Below are 18012 nucleotides of genomic sequence, written 5' to 3'. Positions count from 1 at the left end.
GGGAATCTCCGAGGCTGGACGTGGAGATTCCAGATGCCAGCAGCTGAATGCGCAGATCTGCAGAGACAGCTGAGGGGAGTGGGTGGGAAATTAAGGGGGAAAGGGAGCCTTTTTAACATGGGTGGAGTCAGGGGAGGGAGAGCTCCCCGGGGGCCGAGGAGAAAGTGGGGAAGGCACAGAGGGAAAATCCTGTCCACCTCCGTCAAGGCTCAGGAGTCTCCAAACTGGGACGGAGAACCAGTAACAATGACAACAGCCGCCCTTACTGAGTGCATAGGGCCACCCAGTAGAACTTTGTGCAGTGATGGACATGTTCTGTTTACCCTGTCCCATAAGGTAGCCACTAGCCTCCTGTGGCTACTGAGCACTTGAAATGTGGCTGAGGCAATGGAGAAAAGAAATTTTTTATTGTAAACTTAAATTTTATTTTATTTAGTTAAATCTTAGATTTACTAAATAGTCACATGTGGCTAGAGCCATCATACTGGGCAGTGCAGATTACACCATCACCAATCCTTCAAAGCAAGCCTGGAGGTAGCTGTCTCCACTCTACAAAGGAGGAAACTGAGGCTTGCCCAAGGCCACACAGCTGGTAAGCCACAGAGGGGAAATCAGAACCCAGCCTGGCCCTTCCACTGTGCTCCCCACCCAGAGTCATTGTCAATGCTGGAAAAGACTCACGGAAATTGTACATGTGTGGGCGATAAGGCTGCCCAGTTAATCAGGACATCAAGTCTCTTGCTTTTGGCCCGAATTCTGTCAGCTCTGCCTGTTACCACACGTTGACCAGAAGCTCAGACAGGCCATTTATAAAAATCTTTGATTTCTTGACATGAAGAAAAGGCAAAACGATGATGGAATAACCCCGACTGGTTGAGGAGCCAATTTTCGAGAAAACTGGAAATCTTCAATGACAAGAAAGCTGGACTTGGCCTTCCCGGCCTTATCACCGCAGACCCAACGCAGCCCCTGGCCCCTGAATGTCACTCCCTCTCACAGGGCACATTTCTTGCCTCTAGGCCTTCATGAAGGCTGTTCCCTCCTCCTAGAATGCTGTTCCTATGCCTCCCAATCTAATCTACTCATCCGTCCTTCCAGGCCTGGCTAAATCACCACCTCACTCTGAAGTCTTCTGGGACCCCCCCCCAAAGACATCTTTCTCCCTCACACAACCCCCCACCCCCAGGACTTAATTTATACCTTTTACAGGACTAGAGATTTGGTCTTAATTATAGCCACTTGTGTAAATGTCTCTACTCTCCTGCTGGAATCAAAGCTCCTTGGGGACAAACACCAGGATGGGTTTTCCCACCTTTTACATCTATTTTAACTTTTAGATACATCCCAATGCTGAGCAGCAACTAGTGGATAATAAACATTTACCAGAGTGAGCTGAATTATACTAGTCACTTAGAAGTTTACGGACTCAATTTCTTATGGCTCTGCCCTCATGTTCTGTGATCCCAACAGGCGAGTCCCCTTCTTACTCTGGACCTCCATTTGCACATCTGTAAAATGGAAGGCAGTAATAGTACCTGCTTTGTTGGGAGATTATTTGTACTTATTATACGTATTTAGCAAATACTATGTCCCAGGCACTTGACAGATATTATCTTCATAACAACCCCATAAGCTAGGTATGATTATTACTATCCCCATTTTATAGAAGAGGAAGAAACAGGCAGTGGCATTTAATAGATGAAAGAAATAATGCAAGTGTGTGGCATGTGGTAAGTGGTAAATAAATAAGTAGGAACATTTTTATTTCTGGATAATAAAGAGTCTGCAGAATGGGGGGAAATTTAGGATACTTCCCCAGGGCTAGGCACATAGTAAGTGTTCCTCAAAATATTTGCTGCTAGATGAACTCAGTCTCAAATGTACCCGTGATGCACAGGGTGATCCCGGGCAGCCCCTGCTCTGATCCCCTGACCTGTCGGGCAGTGGCCGCTGTCTGTATCCCAGGGCACATCGTAGAGAACCTCTTTCCTGCCCCTATCTTTCTCCAAGGATGGGAATATGGAATGACTTTGGAATGACCTCTGTCTAGCTGTGCCGAGCCCAATGGTGCACGGAGATAAGGAAGTCTGATTAAGGGGTGCCTGGGTGGCTCAGTCGGTTGGGCGTCTGCCTTCGGCTCAGGTCATGATCCTAGGGCCTGGGATCGACCCCCGCATCAGGCTCCCTGCTCGGTGGGGGAGCCTGCTTCTCCCTCTTCCCTTGCTTGTGCTCTCTCTCTCTCTCTCTCACTCTCTCTCTTTCAAATAAATAAATAAAATATTAAAAAAAAAAAAAGAAAGTCTGATTAAATCTCAAAGGCAGGAGATACTCTCTATTTTTTTTTTTTTTTTAGTTTTATTTGTCAGCGAGAGAGAGAGAGAGAGCAGGAGATACTCTTGACTTTCTCCAGTCCTGCCAGGAACTTTGACATACCTCTCCCCAGCCCTAGCCCTGCCCAAAAGAGGGGCAGAAAGGGCAGAATTGGGAAAGAGAATGAACGTGGATGGAGCTTCTATGCTGGTCATCTCTCCACGTCTCAGTTTTCACAACAGATGACAGTAATTCCCACATCACAGGGGTGGTTTTCAAGATAAAATGAGACCACCTTTACTATGTGTCTCCTAGGAGATCTCTTGGGGATACTGCTAGCACACCTGGGCGATTCAGTAGGTTTGGGTGAGGCCCCAGCGGCTGGTGCGTGGACCATCCTTGGAGTCAGAACACCACCTTGCATAGGTTATAATAAAAGTTAGCTCTGCTTTTTCTTCTGGAGATTTAATCCTTAAGAAACATCCCCAGGGGGTTGGAACCATTTTCACCACTGATAATACTGAGGTTCACTGAGGTTGAGTGACTTGCCCAAGCACAGAAGGCTAGAAGGAGGCAGAAGCAGGATTCGAGGCCAAGTCTGCGGATCCATCCTCCCCATGCATCACGCCACCCCGGGCCCCACCCGCCTTGAGCCAGAGGCACAGAGCTGAGGACACGGCAGCCCTGCCCCTCCGCCACATCACCAGCCCCTGCTGGGCAAGCCAGGCCTCCGGGCAGGGGCCCAGGCTCCCCCAGACGAGGCCCTGGGCCATCACCTCTACTCCCCCAGCGGCCTCCCCCTTCCATCGCCTTATAAAGTGACCTGAGCAGCTCTTCTCCAAGTTGCAGTTAATTTTATATGAAGCAAACCCACTGTCCTGTCACTGCGGCCTCGGCCCCACGGCTTCACACATTCCTTCTGGAGCAACATTACCTAATTTAACCATAGCCCCTGCTCTCTGGGGCTCTCAAAATAGCAGCTGCCAGTGGGGGAATATGCCCTAATGTTATCAAAATAAACAATTCTCCCTCTTCCCCCACTTAGCCTGCACCAACCTCAGGACCCAGCCCTGGGGTGGCGGCAGGGGGGGGATAGGGAGCTGGTGGGGGGCACTGAGGGGGCCTGGATGAGACCCAGAGAGCCTGCCAAAGCCCTGTTCTCTCCAGCCAGCCAGCCTTCTCATACATGCCCTCTTCAAACATGTTCCTGGGATCTCCCCATGCCCCACCTCCTCCCAAATCCCCCAGCCATGGGCCCAACACCCACGGGCCACCGCTGCCCTGGTTCCACCCAAGACTAAGATTCAACTTTCACTTTCTCCTAATAACAAAAACTATAACAGTAATAATTTCTTCCATCCCCGGGTATTAACTATGAGCTACATACTTTCTGCACCTTGGCCTACTGACACCTGCAAAGTAGGGATTAGTATTCTCTTGTTTCAGATGAGGAAATGGGTGCTCAGAAAGGTAAAGTGACTTGGTCACACAGCTGGAAGTGCCAGCCAGAGTGGGGGTGAGAAGCCAAGCCCAGCTGCCCCAAAGCCCTAACCCTCACACTGCCTTCCAGATGGGACTCCCCAGCAGGGTCTGAGCCTGGGTAAGGAGCAGCACAGGGGTTCTTCTGGGCTGGGGGGGGGGCGGCGAGCTTGCTCATCTGGTGTATGATTGTAGGGTCTGCTCACATGGCTGGCACCAAACCACAGGAGCCTATTATGCTTAGCTCATATTTCACCCAGATCCTATGGGCCCCAATCTGGCCCCAGGGCCCCAGGGGCACAGGCTGGCCTGTCAATCTATGACTCCAAGACCCTCCCGCCTGCTCCCCACGCCCCCGCCATGTGCCTCAGAACTGGGCTGCCACATTAAAGCAGGGAACACCCAAGCCGCTTGCTAACATACCTTGGGTGCAACCAGTGGTTAAGAAGCTGCGAGGGCGGGCCTCCCTGCCCCTGCTGCCCAGAATAATCATTAACTGTGGCAGAGCCAAGGCAGAGAGCTGAGACAGGAGTCCCAGCGGTGGCTGGGGTGCTGAGCAGCCTGGTACTCCAGGGGGTGGCCTGGACCACCTGGTTTACTCGGGCTGGCCAGGAAAGGTCAAGGTATCACTAGGGCAGGTGGTCAGGCCGGTGCCTTGGGGGCATTTACAAGAGCCCAAGCTCCCTCTTCCCTCACAACCTGTCCTGCCCTGCTCCCCTCTCAACACTGCGAAGACCCATAAGCGAAGAGTGCTGGACAGAAGGATGGACCCTGGGGCTTGGGGCCTTCTCAAAGGGCGGGGGGAGGAGGAGGCAGAACAAAACGGAGCCTCCAGGTTTACCTAGGACCAAGTATCAGAAGCAATCTTCAGAGGCGGGAAAAGAAAATCACAAAATAATGGCTCCTGTTATTTGTCAACTGTCTCTTCTGGCTGTAGATTTATATGATCTCTGATCTTCCCCCAAAATCCCACCAAGAAGGTATTACCATTCCCAGCTGACAGATGAGGTTCAGAGAGGTTAAGCCACCAGCCCAGCATCACAGAGCAGTAAGTGATGGAACTAGGACAAGACTCACGGCTGTGCCTCCTGCCCATGACACTCCCAAAGTACAACCTGCAGAGTTAAATGGAGCAGAATTAACGGATAGGGGGCTAAGAGGCCACTGAAAGAGCCCCCTGAGTCCTGGCCAGAAACCCCAAGGGTGAGAGAGCTGTGGGGGTGGGGGTGGTAAGGAGGGCACCCCTCCCCCCAATCTGGATATACCAAGTAAAGGTGGTCCCTGGGGCTTCCAGCATCTGTCAGGGCAAGAGCTGAGCCTTCTGGAAGATGGGGGGTGGGACCTCTTTTGGAGTGCCCAAGGGAGGAGGATGGGACCTGCAACCCCCTCCCCCAGGAGTTCTCCATCCTCCTCCCAGAGAAGAGAATTCCCTTCAGTTGCTCAGGTGAAACCAAGGTGAGGCCCCAGCAGGCTGAAAGCTTTGATCTTATCACACATTCCTGCCCTAGCCTTCCCTTCCTGGCTCCCCACCTCCCCCCACCCACGAGGTGGAAAACCAGGCTGACTTAACCCTTTCCTCCACTTCCCGAAATCAAATCCAGGCCAGGCCTGGTCTCTGCCCCTTTCCCCTCTCCCCCCCCCCCCCCCCCAGGAGTGGAGAGAGAGGAAAGAGGGCGAAGATGGAAAACAGGAGCTTCGGGCCCACCCTCTTCGTTCAACTCAATGTCACAGAGCCCCAAACCCGAACTCTGTGTGCAGCTTCCATTTCTTCTAAATTAAAATAATCAGGCTCAGCATAAATAGCCCCGGTGATTTTCCACACCCATGAGCTCATCTGAGACTCCCAACAAAACTGGCCTGCTCTCTTCTCCAGCCCTGTGGGTCTTCTCTCCTGCCCTAGCCCAGGGGGGCCATGTCCCCAAGTCCCCTCCTCCCATGAGGAGAATAGACTGTGAAGTAACTATTAACAAATGGGGGCTTAGACGAGGTCACAAAGACTCCAGATTTTCTCACAGAGGCTGCGAGTGGCCCTGAAAACCTCTCCCCCTGCCCCCACACCTTGTATTGACTAGTCCACCAACCAGCTGGCCTCCCTCTGAGACTATAAAGCTCCATCAACCCCCCTCCCCCCCGCTGGTTTATACCTAACACAGGGCCCGGCCTAGGGCTGGCACTCCATAAATGTTTGCTGAATGAATGAATGGCCCCATCTTGCCTCTGGGGGAAATGAAGCTCAGAGAAGTCAGACGACTTGTCCTGGATCGCACAGGCAGGGCCAGGAGGAGTACAGGAATCTCATGACCCGGAATCTAATGCTCATTCACTAAACATTGACAGCAGCCCAGCTGTTCGCTCAGCCGCAGGTCCCCGAGGGGCACAGAGGGAGACCCATGTGGGCAGACCACTGCGGGGGGGATCCCAGGCGCGCAGGCGAGGGCAGGTTAGGTGTAAGGGAGCAGGCAGCCCCTCCTCCATCTGGTTCCCTCGTTCAGGGCCTGGCACCTGTGGGCTGGTAGCATCAGTGAAGGAAGACGTGGGATTGGTCACATGGTGGGCTCTGAAGAATGGCGTAGCACCAGCCCCTGAGAGGAAGCCAGGAGTTTTCTCCAAGAACTCAACATTCCATTCCTCTGGGTTGGCAGGGGGCCAGAGAGAAAGAAAGGAGTCCATTTTGTGGGTAGAAAAATCAAGGCCCAGGAAGGAGGATCAGCAGTTGGCTGGCAACTAAGTGGCAGCCTGGGCCTTGACCTCCTGCCTCCTGGTCTGGCCAGGTAAAGGGTGGGGGACCAGGATGGATGTCACCTCAGCTATCTTGGTGGCTTCCTCCCATTCTTTTCCCCGTGTTAATGACTCCAGCAGCAGGCCTGGGCCTTCCTTCCCACACACTTGACAACAATGTGAATCTAGGGACAATGGGGACAGATGACTTCTGGCCTCCTGCCCCGGATGCCTTCCTCCTCCACCAGCCAAATCCTCTATGCTCTTTAGGGTCCGCTGCCTCCACAAAGTCTTCCAGGTACCTCATGCCAAATCGATCTTTTCCGTCCCTGACAATCTGCTCCTGTCTGCACCGTGAGTTGCACTGGGTGCTTATGGTTCATGGGTCCAGGACCCAGAGGGTCCTGAGAGGAGAGACCCTGCCTCTCATTTCTCCCAGGAGGACTGACAGATGTGGATTCAGCTCCTACCTTCCTCTGCAGCTGGCTCTGTGATCTTGGGCAAGTCACGGCTGTCCGCTGAGCTGCTTCTCATGGGAAATGGAGGTATGCTCCCAACTACACGGGAGAGCTGACAATGCAGATAAAACACCGAGCTCAATGGCTAGCACACAGTAGGTCCTCAGGCAATGAATGAATGGATGGGAAAATTCCTGACTCTTCCACTGCAGAGGGATGCTCAAATGACACAGTTTGGGACTTAAATGTAGATTACACCTTCCAGCTGGGCCACATGGTTCTGTGCCTTGTATTTCACCCAGGTCCCTGTGATGGAGGTGGGCACACGGCTGGCTCCAGGCAGGCCCCGTTCAGCAAAAATTCACTAACTCCAAATGGCAAAACCTGCAGGTCCCACGGGGGGCTTGGGACCTGACTGAGAAGGATCCAGGTTCCCAAGGGTCTCAATCCCAGGGAAAGCCAAATCCATCCCCCCGGGGGAATGTTATCACTAAGTTGGGATGGAGGCCAAGGGGCAAAAGGCATCCAAGCCTGCGAAGTAAGAACGAGATAAGCCCACATGGGAGATATGCAGCTTGCTGTACCCTCTGCCAAGGCCAGTCCAGTCTGCCTCCTCCGTATAGCCCGTCCTGACTATGCCAGCCCTCCCTGACTGCCCTCTCTCTACACCCAATAGGCTGGATCCACAGGGGGAGGGATGACAGCTTTGGAGGCAGACAACGTGGGCCCCACTCCCAGCTGCGCCACATACGAGAGGGATGAATTGGGCCAGCCATGCCCCTGCTGTGCCTCAGTTTCCCCCTCTGCAAAATGGAGATAATAATGCCAACCTTGAGATTTCTGGGAGGATTATATGCAATACTGCTTGCTGGGAGAGAGCCCCGTGTGGGGTTTGGCTCCAGATAGGGTGGTGGTTTTTAATCAAGAGAAGGCATAGGGCACCTGGGTGGCTCAGTCGTTAAGCATCTGCCTTCGGCTCAGGTCATGATCCCAGGGTCCTAGGACTGAGCCCCGCATCGGGCTCCCTGCTCCATGGGAGGCCTGCTTCTCCCTCTCCCACTCCCCCTGCTTATGTTCCCTCTCTCACTGTGTCTCTCTCTGTCAAATAAACAAATAAAATCTTAAAAAAAAAAAAAAGAGAGAGAAGGTGTGCGTGCTCGCTGAGCATTGGCTGACGATCTAGGTGACTGAGGTCACTGGGGAGGAGACCCTGGAGGTCCCAGGGCAGAGAAGACACTAGTCTGTCCTCAGGAAACTCCGAGGTCTCAGTTCTTCTGGCCCAAGGGTCACAGGAAGGCAAACAGCAGGAGAGGGGGAAGAGTCTGTGAAGTGACAGGCCACTGTGGACAGGATTTATGAAGCCAGAATTTCAATCCATCCAGCCCAGCGAGGCATCCAAGAAGAGGAATGATCCCAGTTCCCAACTATTTGAAAACTGGAACCGCCAAACAAGGAGAGTGGATGAGTCAGCTGGGGGAGGGGGGGAGGCCAGCAGCAGGAGGTGGGGGCCAGAGCCGACTCCTTGGGGGTGAGTAGGGGAAGGCAGGGAAGGGAGAGGTGGGGTCAGGGACCCGGCAGTGGGTTGGGAAGGGGCCAGAGGCAGCTGGGAATTCCCAGCCCCACGCCAGGAGACCATCTGTGAGGTCACCCAAGGCCACCTCTGAAGTCCTCCCCCTGCCAAGCCCCAGGCTGCCTCCCCCTCCCCACAGACTGGGACTGGGGGAAAGATGGGGAAAGAGGCCAGATTCGAAAAAAGCAAACACCTGGACACGACACACCCTCGTGGGGAAGGGGCAGGTCTCTACCCAGCAGCCCAAGCCCAAGGCACAGGGTGGAGAGACGGGTGACCACGCACTCGTGAGTCTCTCTCCCTTCGCCCTGCTGCTTCTCTGTGAGCCCACAGGGGTCAGAGTAAAGAGCTGTGCAGCCCCACCACCTCTGGCAAGTGACCTGCTATAGGCTCCCTCAGGACCTCCCTGGGCAAGGTCTTGTCTCCTCCAGTGCGGGCCTGAAGGACGACGGGGCTGGGATGGGGTCCCAGGAAGCCCCCTCGCCACACCCGTTAAGATGCGCGAACATCCTTTCTGCCGCCGTGGGAGCTACTTGGCCACACTCTTGTTGCTCAGAGCCCACCAACTGCACACATCTGGGAAGGGGACAACAAGTCCCCAGGCTCCAGCCTTTCCCAGGCCACACCCTGGGGTGTGCCCCCCCCGCTCCCCCACCAGGAAGGAGCAATCAGAGTGGAAGGGTGGACTCTGTCCTGCAGCTGTGGCCGCAGTGGGGGAAGGGGGGCAGTGACAGATCAGATGCAGTTACATCCAGCGCACTTGGACCACGCGCGCGAGAGAGAAGCGACGGCTTTCTTCTGCACAGTCATTCATTCCACAAGCCCAGCGTGGGGCCCGGGGCAGTGGTTGGCAGCAGTTTTGATCAGGAGAAGGTGTGCGGTGCTGGGCCCTCGGGACCCTTAGTCAAATATCACTCTGGCCTTGCCCTCAACAGGAACAATTCTCGCAGAACAGCCACCACTTGTCAAACACCTATTACATTTCACACACTGAGCGAGGTGCACCTGCAGGGTCCACCGGGGAAATGGGAAATGGGCATCATGATCCCTATTTATAACTATTTATAACTGAGGCTCAGAGACACAGAGCGACTTGCCCAAGGTCACACAGCCAGTTGGGGCCGCGCTAAGACATGAAGGCAGGGCCCTTTGAGCTCACACTTTCCCTTGATCACGGTGCCTGAGAAAGGGCTCCGAGTCCAGTGAGGAAACAGACAAGTGGAAGACAGCAGTGTGGGCACCCCGGCTTATGCCACATTCTCCAGGTCTCCGCAGAGAGCAGTGGCTGGGAAGGACAGCTCCCCTGTGCCCAGGGGCCAAAGCAGCCCCTTCTCAATCCTCAGCAAGGAGCCTGGGCCTTCTTGGCCTGCTGGCTTCTCCCAAGGCCATTAATATATTCACTTGATAAATGTTGCCTAGCACCAGGCAAACTGCAATGAACAAAATCTGAGCCCGTGTCCTCGTGGAGCTTCCCGGCCACACTGGGGGGACGACGGTACGTTCTAAAAAACACATAAACTCCTAAGCATGAGCTCAGGCTGTGGGGTTCTCAGGGTCCAGTGCCTGCAGCTCCTTAGATGCACATTTGGCAAGACCCCCCTGCACCCACTCCATAGGCCGGCGTAGAGGCCCCAGCTTGGTCCAATGCTGCCCCCATCCCTAGGCCTTCCCCTCCAACACCTCGCGGAGTTTTTCCATCTTAATTAGCATCTGCTCCATCCTTCCGGATGCTCATGCCACAAACCGTGGAGACTTCCCTGACTCCTCTCTTTCTGTCCCACCCCATACCCAATCGACCCATCCGCAAATTCTGTCAGTCCTAACTTCAAAATATCTTCAGGAATCTACCACTTCTTCCCACTTCCCTCGCCCTGGTATGAATTCCCCTTGTCTCTGGCCGGGATCTCTCGGCTTGCTTGCTTTTGCCCTTGACCTTCTCTGCACAGCAACTAGAGTGACCTCTTATCTCACTCAGAAGCAAATCCAAAGGCCTTTCCATGGCCAAGGCGCAGCACTTGGACCATGCTCCCCCCTCACTCACCCTGCTCCAAACACATGGGCCTCCTTGTTTTCCACAGATATGCTGGACACCGGGCCTTTGCACTAGCTGGTTCCCTCTGCTTGGAGTGCCCTGTCCCCCCAGGCATCTGTAGGGCTCACACCCTCACTTCTTAAGATGCTTCCATTCAAGTACCATCTTCTCAGAGGCTTTTCCTGACTGCCTCATCCCACCTCATCACTGTCTCCACCCTCTTCCCCGCTTTATCTTTCTTCGTGAGCACTTACTGCTCCCTGACATACCGTCTTCCCCCACTAGCTCTAATGCAAGTACTGTGAGGGGACGGAGTCTGACTTGTTGTTCCCTGCCGTGACCTCAGCACCTAGAACAAGGTCAGGCACTTAGAAGATATTCAATAAATACTTGTTGAATGAATTTTACGTCTAACACGCACCTGTAGGGGACTCTAATCTGTGGAATATTTAATCACATCCATCATCGGTCCATTCATTCATTCACCATACACTGCGGGCCTGTGTGCACCAGATGCCCCCCTCTAAAAATCCAGAGCAACAGAGAAACAGGGTGCCCTCCTCCGTGCCTCTGGGAAAGGACTCTGGTAGGTAGCCAGGAGCTGTCCTAAGGACACCTCAGGGATGCCACAGGGATGCTCTAAGGTCCCTGCAACCCTGGCGCAGGCGGGCGTAGGGAAAACAGGGGAGGGGGGTTCTGGGGGCGGCTGACACTTGAAGGCCCCACATTCCCAGGCCTCAAAGAGCCGCCTTGTTCCCAGGGCTTTGGGGCTTTGGTGATGGTGCCCCTAGCCCAGCCACCCCCAACAGCCACAAGCCCCTCCCTCTCAAGGCTGCTATTGACACGGACCCAACCCAAGGCCAACAGTGAGGCTGGCGGCTCCCCGCGAAGTGAGTTCCACACATTCTTCTAGGTTTCAGTCAGCCAGCTCTGGGCGCCGGGGCAGCCGGCAGGCCTCGGCTGGGCCCTGGGAGCAGGAGTGGGCAGCAGGGCCAAAGAGGCCAAGGCCTGGGTTGGGGCAACATTCCAGCAGGGCTAGGATCCTCAGCCCAACCTCCCTCTTCCTGGAAGAAGGGAGATGGGGGCAAGGCCAGGGTGGGCCCTGGGAGGAGGGGGCACTGTGCTCGTCATATCTTTGGGAAGCTGCTGGGGGATGGAGTCAAGTTCACCCATTCGTTCCCTAGCCTGACCCCTCACAGCTGGGATGGACTGGGGAGGGGGGCCACGGGCCAGAACTGAGAGCCCTTCCCACATGTCCCAAGTGGTGAAGGGTCCAGAACCTACAGGTCTGGCCTCCAAGTAGCCTCTGAATCACAGCTCTCTATCTCTCCACATCTTGGGCGGCCCCTCCTACTCCCCCTCCAGAGAGTCTCCCCACAAGGCCAAGCAGCCTTGAAGCCTCTGCAGACTCACCCTAGACCTTGAGCCCCCAGGGGAAAACCAGGGGAACCTAGTGAGGGCTCCAAGCACAGCGGCTAGCCTTTCTTCCCCCTTACTCCCCACTGAAAGCCCTGGGATTAATTCGACCGTCTATAGGATCTCAGGGAATATTTGATGAGGAAATTAACAAACCTACAAATAAACAGGTGATCCTACAAATGGCCGCCCTGGAGTTAGGTCTTTCGAGGCTTCCGCCAGGACAGGCGTCCCCAGGATGTCCTCTGCTTAGAGAATGGGGACCATATCAGCAGCTGTGGCTTAATGCATTCAACAGATATATTGACTGAGCACTTACTACCTGGCAGATGCTAAAGATACAGCAGCAGCAAACAAAAACACACAAGGTCCTGCTCTTGTGGAGCTTAAATTGGGGGGGGGGGGTAGGAGAGAGATAAATAAACGAATACTTATCAGATAGTAACAAGGAAAAAAATAAAGCAGTCTAGGGACAGAGAATGTTGGGCAGAGTAGTCAGGGACTTAAAAGAAGGGAGGCAGAGGGTCACATAGATATTTGAGGGACAAACGTTCTAGGTAGAAGGAACAGCAGATGCAAAGGCCCTGGGGTGGGAGTGTGTTTGGCATATTCAAGAAACAAAGACCAGTGTAGCTGGAGTAAGCAAGGGGAAAGTTGGCAAGAGGAGAGATTTGAGAGGGAGTGGGGGAGGCCAGATCCCAAAGGGCCTTGTGGGTCATATTAGGTCAGGGGCTTGAGTCTGATCGTGAGCAACAGGGGGAATGCAGGGAGGATCTGAGCAGGGGAATGACATGTGAGAATTTGTTGAGAAACTTTGTGCCTGGCAAACAGTTGGCACTCAATAAATGTGAACTGTCCATATTATTTTGTCATCATCTGGCATGGTACTCCAAGACCTCCCTCCCTACCACCCCAAGCCCTGAACCCAGTCACCTTCTGCCACCTTCCTTCCACTCCTCTCCCCAGCTGCGCCTCAGATCCACAGATCCCAACATGCCTGTGCTCAGCCGGAGAACAGGCCCGGGCCAAGCCAGGTGGGGGCCACTACTCCCCAGACATAGGAAGCTGGGCCTAGTGTATGGGGAGGGGGTCCATCTCTGCCCCTTCCAGCCTCCACCTCCCTCTATGGCCTCCCTCCAGAAGTCCCCAAGGCACACTCACAAGCACACACCCCCCCAAGCGGGTCTGGAGTAAGAGGGGCTGGGGACTGGGGGCCATGGGGGTGGGCAGGGCAGCCAGTTATGTCCAGGCGAGGGCTGAGGGAGTGCTGCCCCTGAGGAAAGGGGAGGCTCCTCCAGCTTCTCCATTTCCCATCCGCCCACAGCCTCCCTAGTGAGGAAACCCAGCCGAGGCAGGAAACAGGTATCTCAGTGACTTCCCTCCTCAGCCCTGAAAAACACCGTAATCATGGCAGCCCCCTCAATATTCCTGTCTCCTGGCAGGGCTGGCCCCAAGAAAGGAAGGGCTAAGGCCCCAGCAGGAAGAAAAGGGATCAGCAGGCCAAGGCAGGCACTGAGTCACCCAGGCCTGGCCCCCACCCCCAGCAAGCCTCTCCACCTCCTCTGAACTGAAATTACTCCCACACTTAATCACAGTCCACTGCTTCTCTGTCTCCTGCCCCCAGTGAGGTCTTGAGCTTCCTAAGGACCACCCTACCTTCCTCTTCTGTCCTCTATTGGCTTGTGGATGTGAACCAAAGGGCAGAAAAGATAAAGGGCAGTGGGTGAGGAGGAGCCCAAGGCTTGCTGGGGCACTGGGCTAGGAACCTGATGTCATTGAAAACGTACAATAAACTTCTTACCCCATTTTACAGATGTGGAAACTGAGGCCCAGGAAGAAGAAATGGCCCCAGATCACAGGCTAGAAAATGACAGAGCTGGGATTCAGACTTCTTGGGTCCAAGCTCTTTCCAGCTCTCCACCATCAGCCTGGGCTGGGACAGTGAAGACCTCGGTGTGGTTGCTGAGGAGACTCTATAATCCCACAGGATTGGAACTGCCTGTTTACACATCTCAGTTCTGGGAAAGCAAAGACAGGGCCTGTTCTTGCTCACCCATAAACCCCAGTCCCTAGCACAGTGCCAGATGCACTGGTACACAGTAGGTGCTTAGCAATATCTGCCGAATGAATGAGCCCCAGAACTCCCACGGACTGTCATGGAACGCTGCTCAATGAAGATATTTTGAATGAACAAGTGAGTGAGATGATTGGCTGCAATCTGGAATTTCTGTGGACATTCCTCCTGTACACAGCAAATAACTCCACCCTCCTCCTCACTCTGGCCACAGTAGGACCCAGCATCCAGGAGCCCCTCAGCAGGGGGCAGAGCTGGGGGAGTTTCAGAAAAGGAACACATCCCATGTGCTAGGTTGGTGCCTACTTTTTGGAAAAGTAAAGATCAAGTTTGGATCAAGACTGAGAAGCAACTGGATGGGCCCTGCTGGACTTGCTGGGGTGAGAGGCTGAGAGAGGGGATTAAGGAACCTATGCAGATGGGGAGTGGGGGAGGAGAGGTTCTAGGTGGGCCGGGCAAGAGAGCTGAGGGGTCAGGTCTGGGGTGGGGGTTCAGGAGTGACTCAAGAGGGCAGAGGTGAGACAGCCGGCCAGGCCAGGACAGGGATTCAGTCACTGGGTAAACACTGGCTTAGAGAAAAGTCCCTCTCTTGGCTCTGAGAAGGGGGTGGGGGGCGGGGGTAGGGACAGGGACCGCCTAGGACCACCTCAAAGACGGTGGGGGTGGCTCTGTGGTTCACCAGGGCAGACCCAGCTCCTCAGATGTGCCCCCACCCACATCTGCCACCAGCTGCCTGCCCACTGACCCTGCCCCGCCCTTCTCAAGTTCACTCAGGTCCTCAGAGCCTCTCCCTGGTCAAGCATTCTTTTTCTCTGCATGGGCCCATCCAAGCTCAGAGCAGGGAAGTGGGCTGTGGTGGCAGGCTCCCCCGCACCTGAGGACCCCGGAAGAGGATAGCTAGGAAACAGACCTAGGTCCCCTACCAGGCACTTTCACGCGCCTTCCATGCAGTCCTGCCAACCAGCTTCCAGCTCTACACTTTGAGACCATGCATTTTGAGTTCCCTTTGGGCTTGCCCGAGGTCACATAGCTACTCAGTGAGGAGCAGGGATGGATTCAAGTCCTAGGCTGTAGGACTTCGGAGCCCGTGGGTGTTCCACACAAACCTCAGTTGTGTCCGGAATGGATTTTTACTTGTGCCTGCCTGGTTACTAGCTCCCCAAGGGGCCGGACGGCCTGGTAAAGTTCCAGTGAGGATTGATAGGCTCCCCATCACCAGTGAATGCCCCCTTTCCAAGTTGGCACAGAAAGGGGTGCCCTTGCCCGGCCAAGTTCCCGCCCTGCTCGAAGTTTCTCCGCCTGGTCCCCAGGAATGGCAGGCCGGGCCATGCCTAGCGCGACTGGAGACTCAGCAACGTGGCCGGGCGACCCACGGGCTCTCACGCGGGCCGGCCCCGCCTCCGGCCCCACGCAAGGTTCCCCGGGCGCCCCTCCGGACAGCCCCACGGCGGAGGGTGGCGCCCACCTGTGCCGACCCGGGGTCCCCGGCGGGCGCCCCCAACCCGGGCCAGAGTCCCAGCCAAGTTGGCTGGCGCGGCGAGCGGGGCCCGGGGAGTCCCCCGCCACCGCCCCCCCCCCCGCCCCGCACACTCACCGCGAGCAGCCGCCCGTGCAGCAGCAGCGCCAGCAGCAGCGCGCCCGCCGCCCGCTGTCCCATGGCCCGGCCGGCTCCGCTCGCTCTCTCGCTCGGCGCCCGCCCGCAGTCGCCCGCTCGCCAGCCTGCGGAGTCCTCGGGACGGCGCGGCCCGCTCCCGCCGCCCCCACCCCTCCCGCCGCCCGCCCCGCCCCGCCCCGCCCCGCCCCCGCGGCCGTCCGCTCCGCCCCCGGGCCCCGGGCCCCGCCCCCGGGCCGCCCCGCCCCGCGGCATCAGGCCCCGCCCCCGGACCGCCCCCGGACCGCAGGCGCCGCAAGCCCGAGCCCGAGCCGGCAGCGCAGCCAACTGGGCCTTTGTCTGGGTCCCCCCAACCCCCTCGGCGCGGGCCGCGGCCCAGCCCGGCTCCCCGCCAAACCCGGCCTGGAGTGTGGGATGGGACGGGGCCGGGGCCCTGCGCGCGGGCCCCCGCCGCCCCTCCCGGCACACGCGACCCCCGCACAAGCCCCTCCCCGTCCAAGCGACCCCCGCACGGACCCACACTTGCTCACACCCCCTTTCTCACTTGGGCCGCGAGAGCTCCCCACGCTCTCACACACAAGGCCTGCACACGAGCACCTGGGACGCTCACACACACACACACACACACACGCGCGCGCGCCACGCTGGTCTCCCCACGACCTTTCACACTTGCGCCCTCACCCCCAACCAGCGCACACCAACAGACTTCACCCACTCAGGCACACACTTGATCAGTCTTCCAAAGTGTCACCCTGCAGGTGACACAGCCGGCACGACTTTCACACACTCAGCGGCTCATGTTCCTATTCGCATTTTTACACAGACTCACAAGTATGAAGCCCCAGACCCGAAGTGTCAGGACGTGTTTTCACACACAAATTCCACACAGGCGCTTCCCGTTCACACACAGGGGGACATAATTCGCTCCCCCACATGCTGGCCTGTCTTTTTTACATTTTCTCCCGCACTAACCACAGCGCCTTACAGTGGGCACTCCAGAGGGAACTGAACTGGCCCTCACACGCACCATTTTCCCTGTAAACCACCACAAACCAACTTGGATGGACATAAATCACAGCCCGGGTGCCAGAGACACACAGCTCGCACACGCAAGCCCAGACACAGACCCCACGAAAGCCCCAGTCACAGATGCTTGGGTGGGAAATCCCAGTCCCTGATGATCCACCTCGACACAGACCCACAGACCGCACACTTGGCCATGCCACTGGGCCTCTCCGCCTGCGCTCAGGTCTCCGTTCTGCCTGAAAATTTCCAGGGCAACCCAGGCTGATGGGTGGAGAGAAAACTGGCGTGTGTGTGCGGGTGTGCATGGAGCTTAGAGGAAAACCTTTTGAGTAATGATAGAGGGAGGAGAAAAAAACCTGAAGTTTCCATTGTTTCTTGTGAGAGTTGCTAGGTTCCAGAGACTCAGGGCTGGGTTTGAGGCCAGGAGTGAGGTGAGCTGTGGACAGAAGGAAATGCCCAGCTAACTGGGCCGCACCAGGCCGGGCTCCGGAAGGCATGTTCCCTGTGATAGGGGCCTGCAGGCTCCTGGGCACTCTGTGGCCTCCCAGGCACAGGGGGGAATTGAGAGACTGCTGGCATCCTGACCCCCATCCCAGATAGATGCTCCATCCCCAAAAGATTGGGTTCTTCACCCCGTGGGGCATATTTCTGGGGGACCAGCTCAGAGCTCTAAGGGGTAACTCCCTGTCCCCAACCCAGATGCCAGGCATAACACCGAGTAAGGGCTGTTACTGCTCCAAACAGGGAGATATTGGTAGACAGAAGAGGGATGTCTGATCTTGGCCCTGAGTGAACCCCTAATCTGGTGGGAGGCAAGGGGCAGGATATAGTCCCTATCCTCACGTTGTTCTCAGTCTGATGGAGAATCCTGCCTCTACCACCTCGCTGTGCAACTTGAACAAATTAGTCAACCTTTTGATGCCTCAGTCTCATCATCTAGAAAATAGGAAAAGGAGAATAATACTAAGACCTCTCTCACAGTGTTGTTGAGGACTAAAATGAATTAATATGTTTATTATTTTTTTTAAAGAACAGTTTCAGGCACATAGGAAGCACTCGATAAAGGGTACCATTTCTCCTACTGCTGTCTCTGGATGAGTTCCCAATCTGAAGAGGGGGACACTTGTGCCCTCAGGGGGCTCTAGTCTGTTGGAGGAGCAGCTTCTGCACCTAATGTGTTGCTCCTAATCTGAAGGCAAGATGCAGCCTTCACCCCACGACCTCCAGTCTGGTGGGTGAGTGCAGCCTGGCGCTGGGGAAACTCCCTCTCTGATGAAGAAGGCTACAAAACTCCACTGACTTCAGAGTTGGCAGGTG

General features: G+C 55.8%; 1 protein-coding gene and 1 long non-coding RNA gene across 12 annotated transcripts in view; one reads left to right on the top strand and one right to left on the bottom strand.

Annotated features, from left to right (window-relative positions):
* Positions 1 to 15815, bottom strand: part of HSPG2 (heparan sulfate proteoglycan 2) — a 98490-nt gene extending 82675 nt beyond the window's left edge. For all 11 annotated transcript variants that reach the window (XM_078073682.1, XM_078073692.1, XM_078073690.1 and 8 more), the window contains exon 1: positions 15652 to 15815. In XM_078073682.1, the coding sequence (XP_077929808.1) occupies positions 15652 to 15714 (63 nt within the window). In that variant the 5' untranslated portion in view covers positions 15715 to 15815. The remainder of the gene's footprint in view (positions 1 to 15651) is intronic.
* Positions 12946 to 14177, top strand: LOC144381974 (uncharacterized). Its single transcript, XR_013448355.1, has 2 exons — positions 12946 to 13017; positions 13797 to 14177. It is a non-coding gene; the product is annotated as an uncharacterized LOC144381974 (long non-coding RNA).
* Positions 15816 to 18012: the final 2197 nt, after the last annotated feature.

Source organism: Halichoerus grypus, chromosome 5, assembly GCF_964656455.1.
Source record: "Halichoerus grypus chromosome 5, mHalGry1.hap1.1, whole genome shotgun sequence".
NCBI lineage: Eukaryota > Metazoa > Chordata > Mammalia > Carnivora > Phocidae > Halichoerus > Halichoerus grypus.
This window is presented reverse-complemented; position numbering and strand designations above follow the sequence as displayed.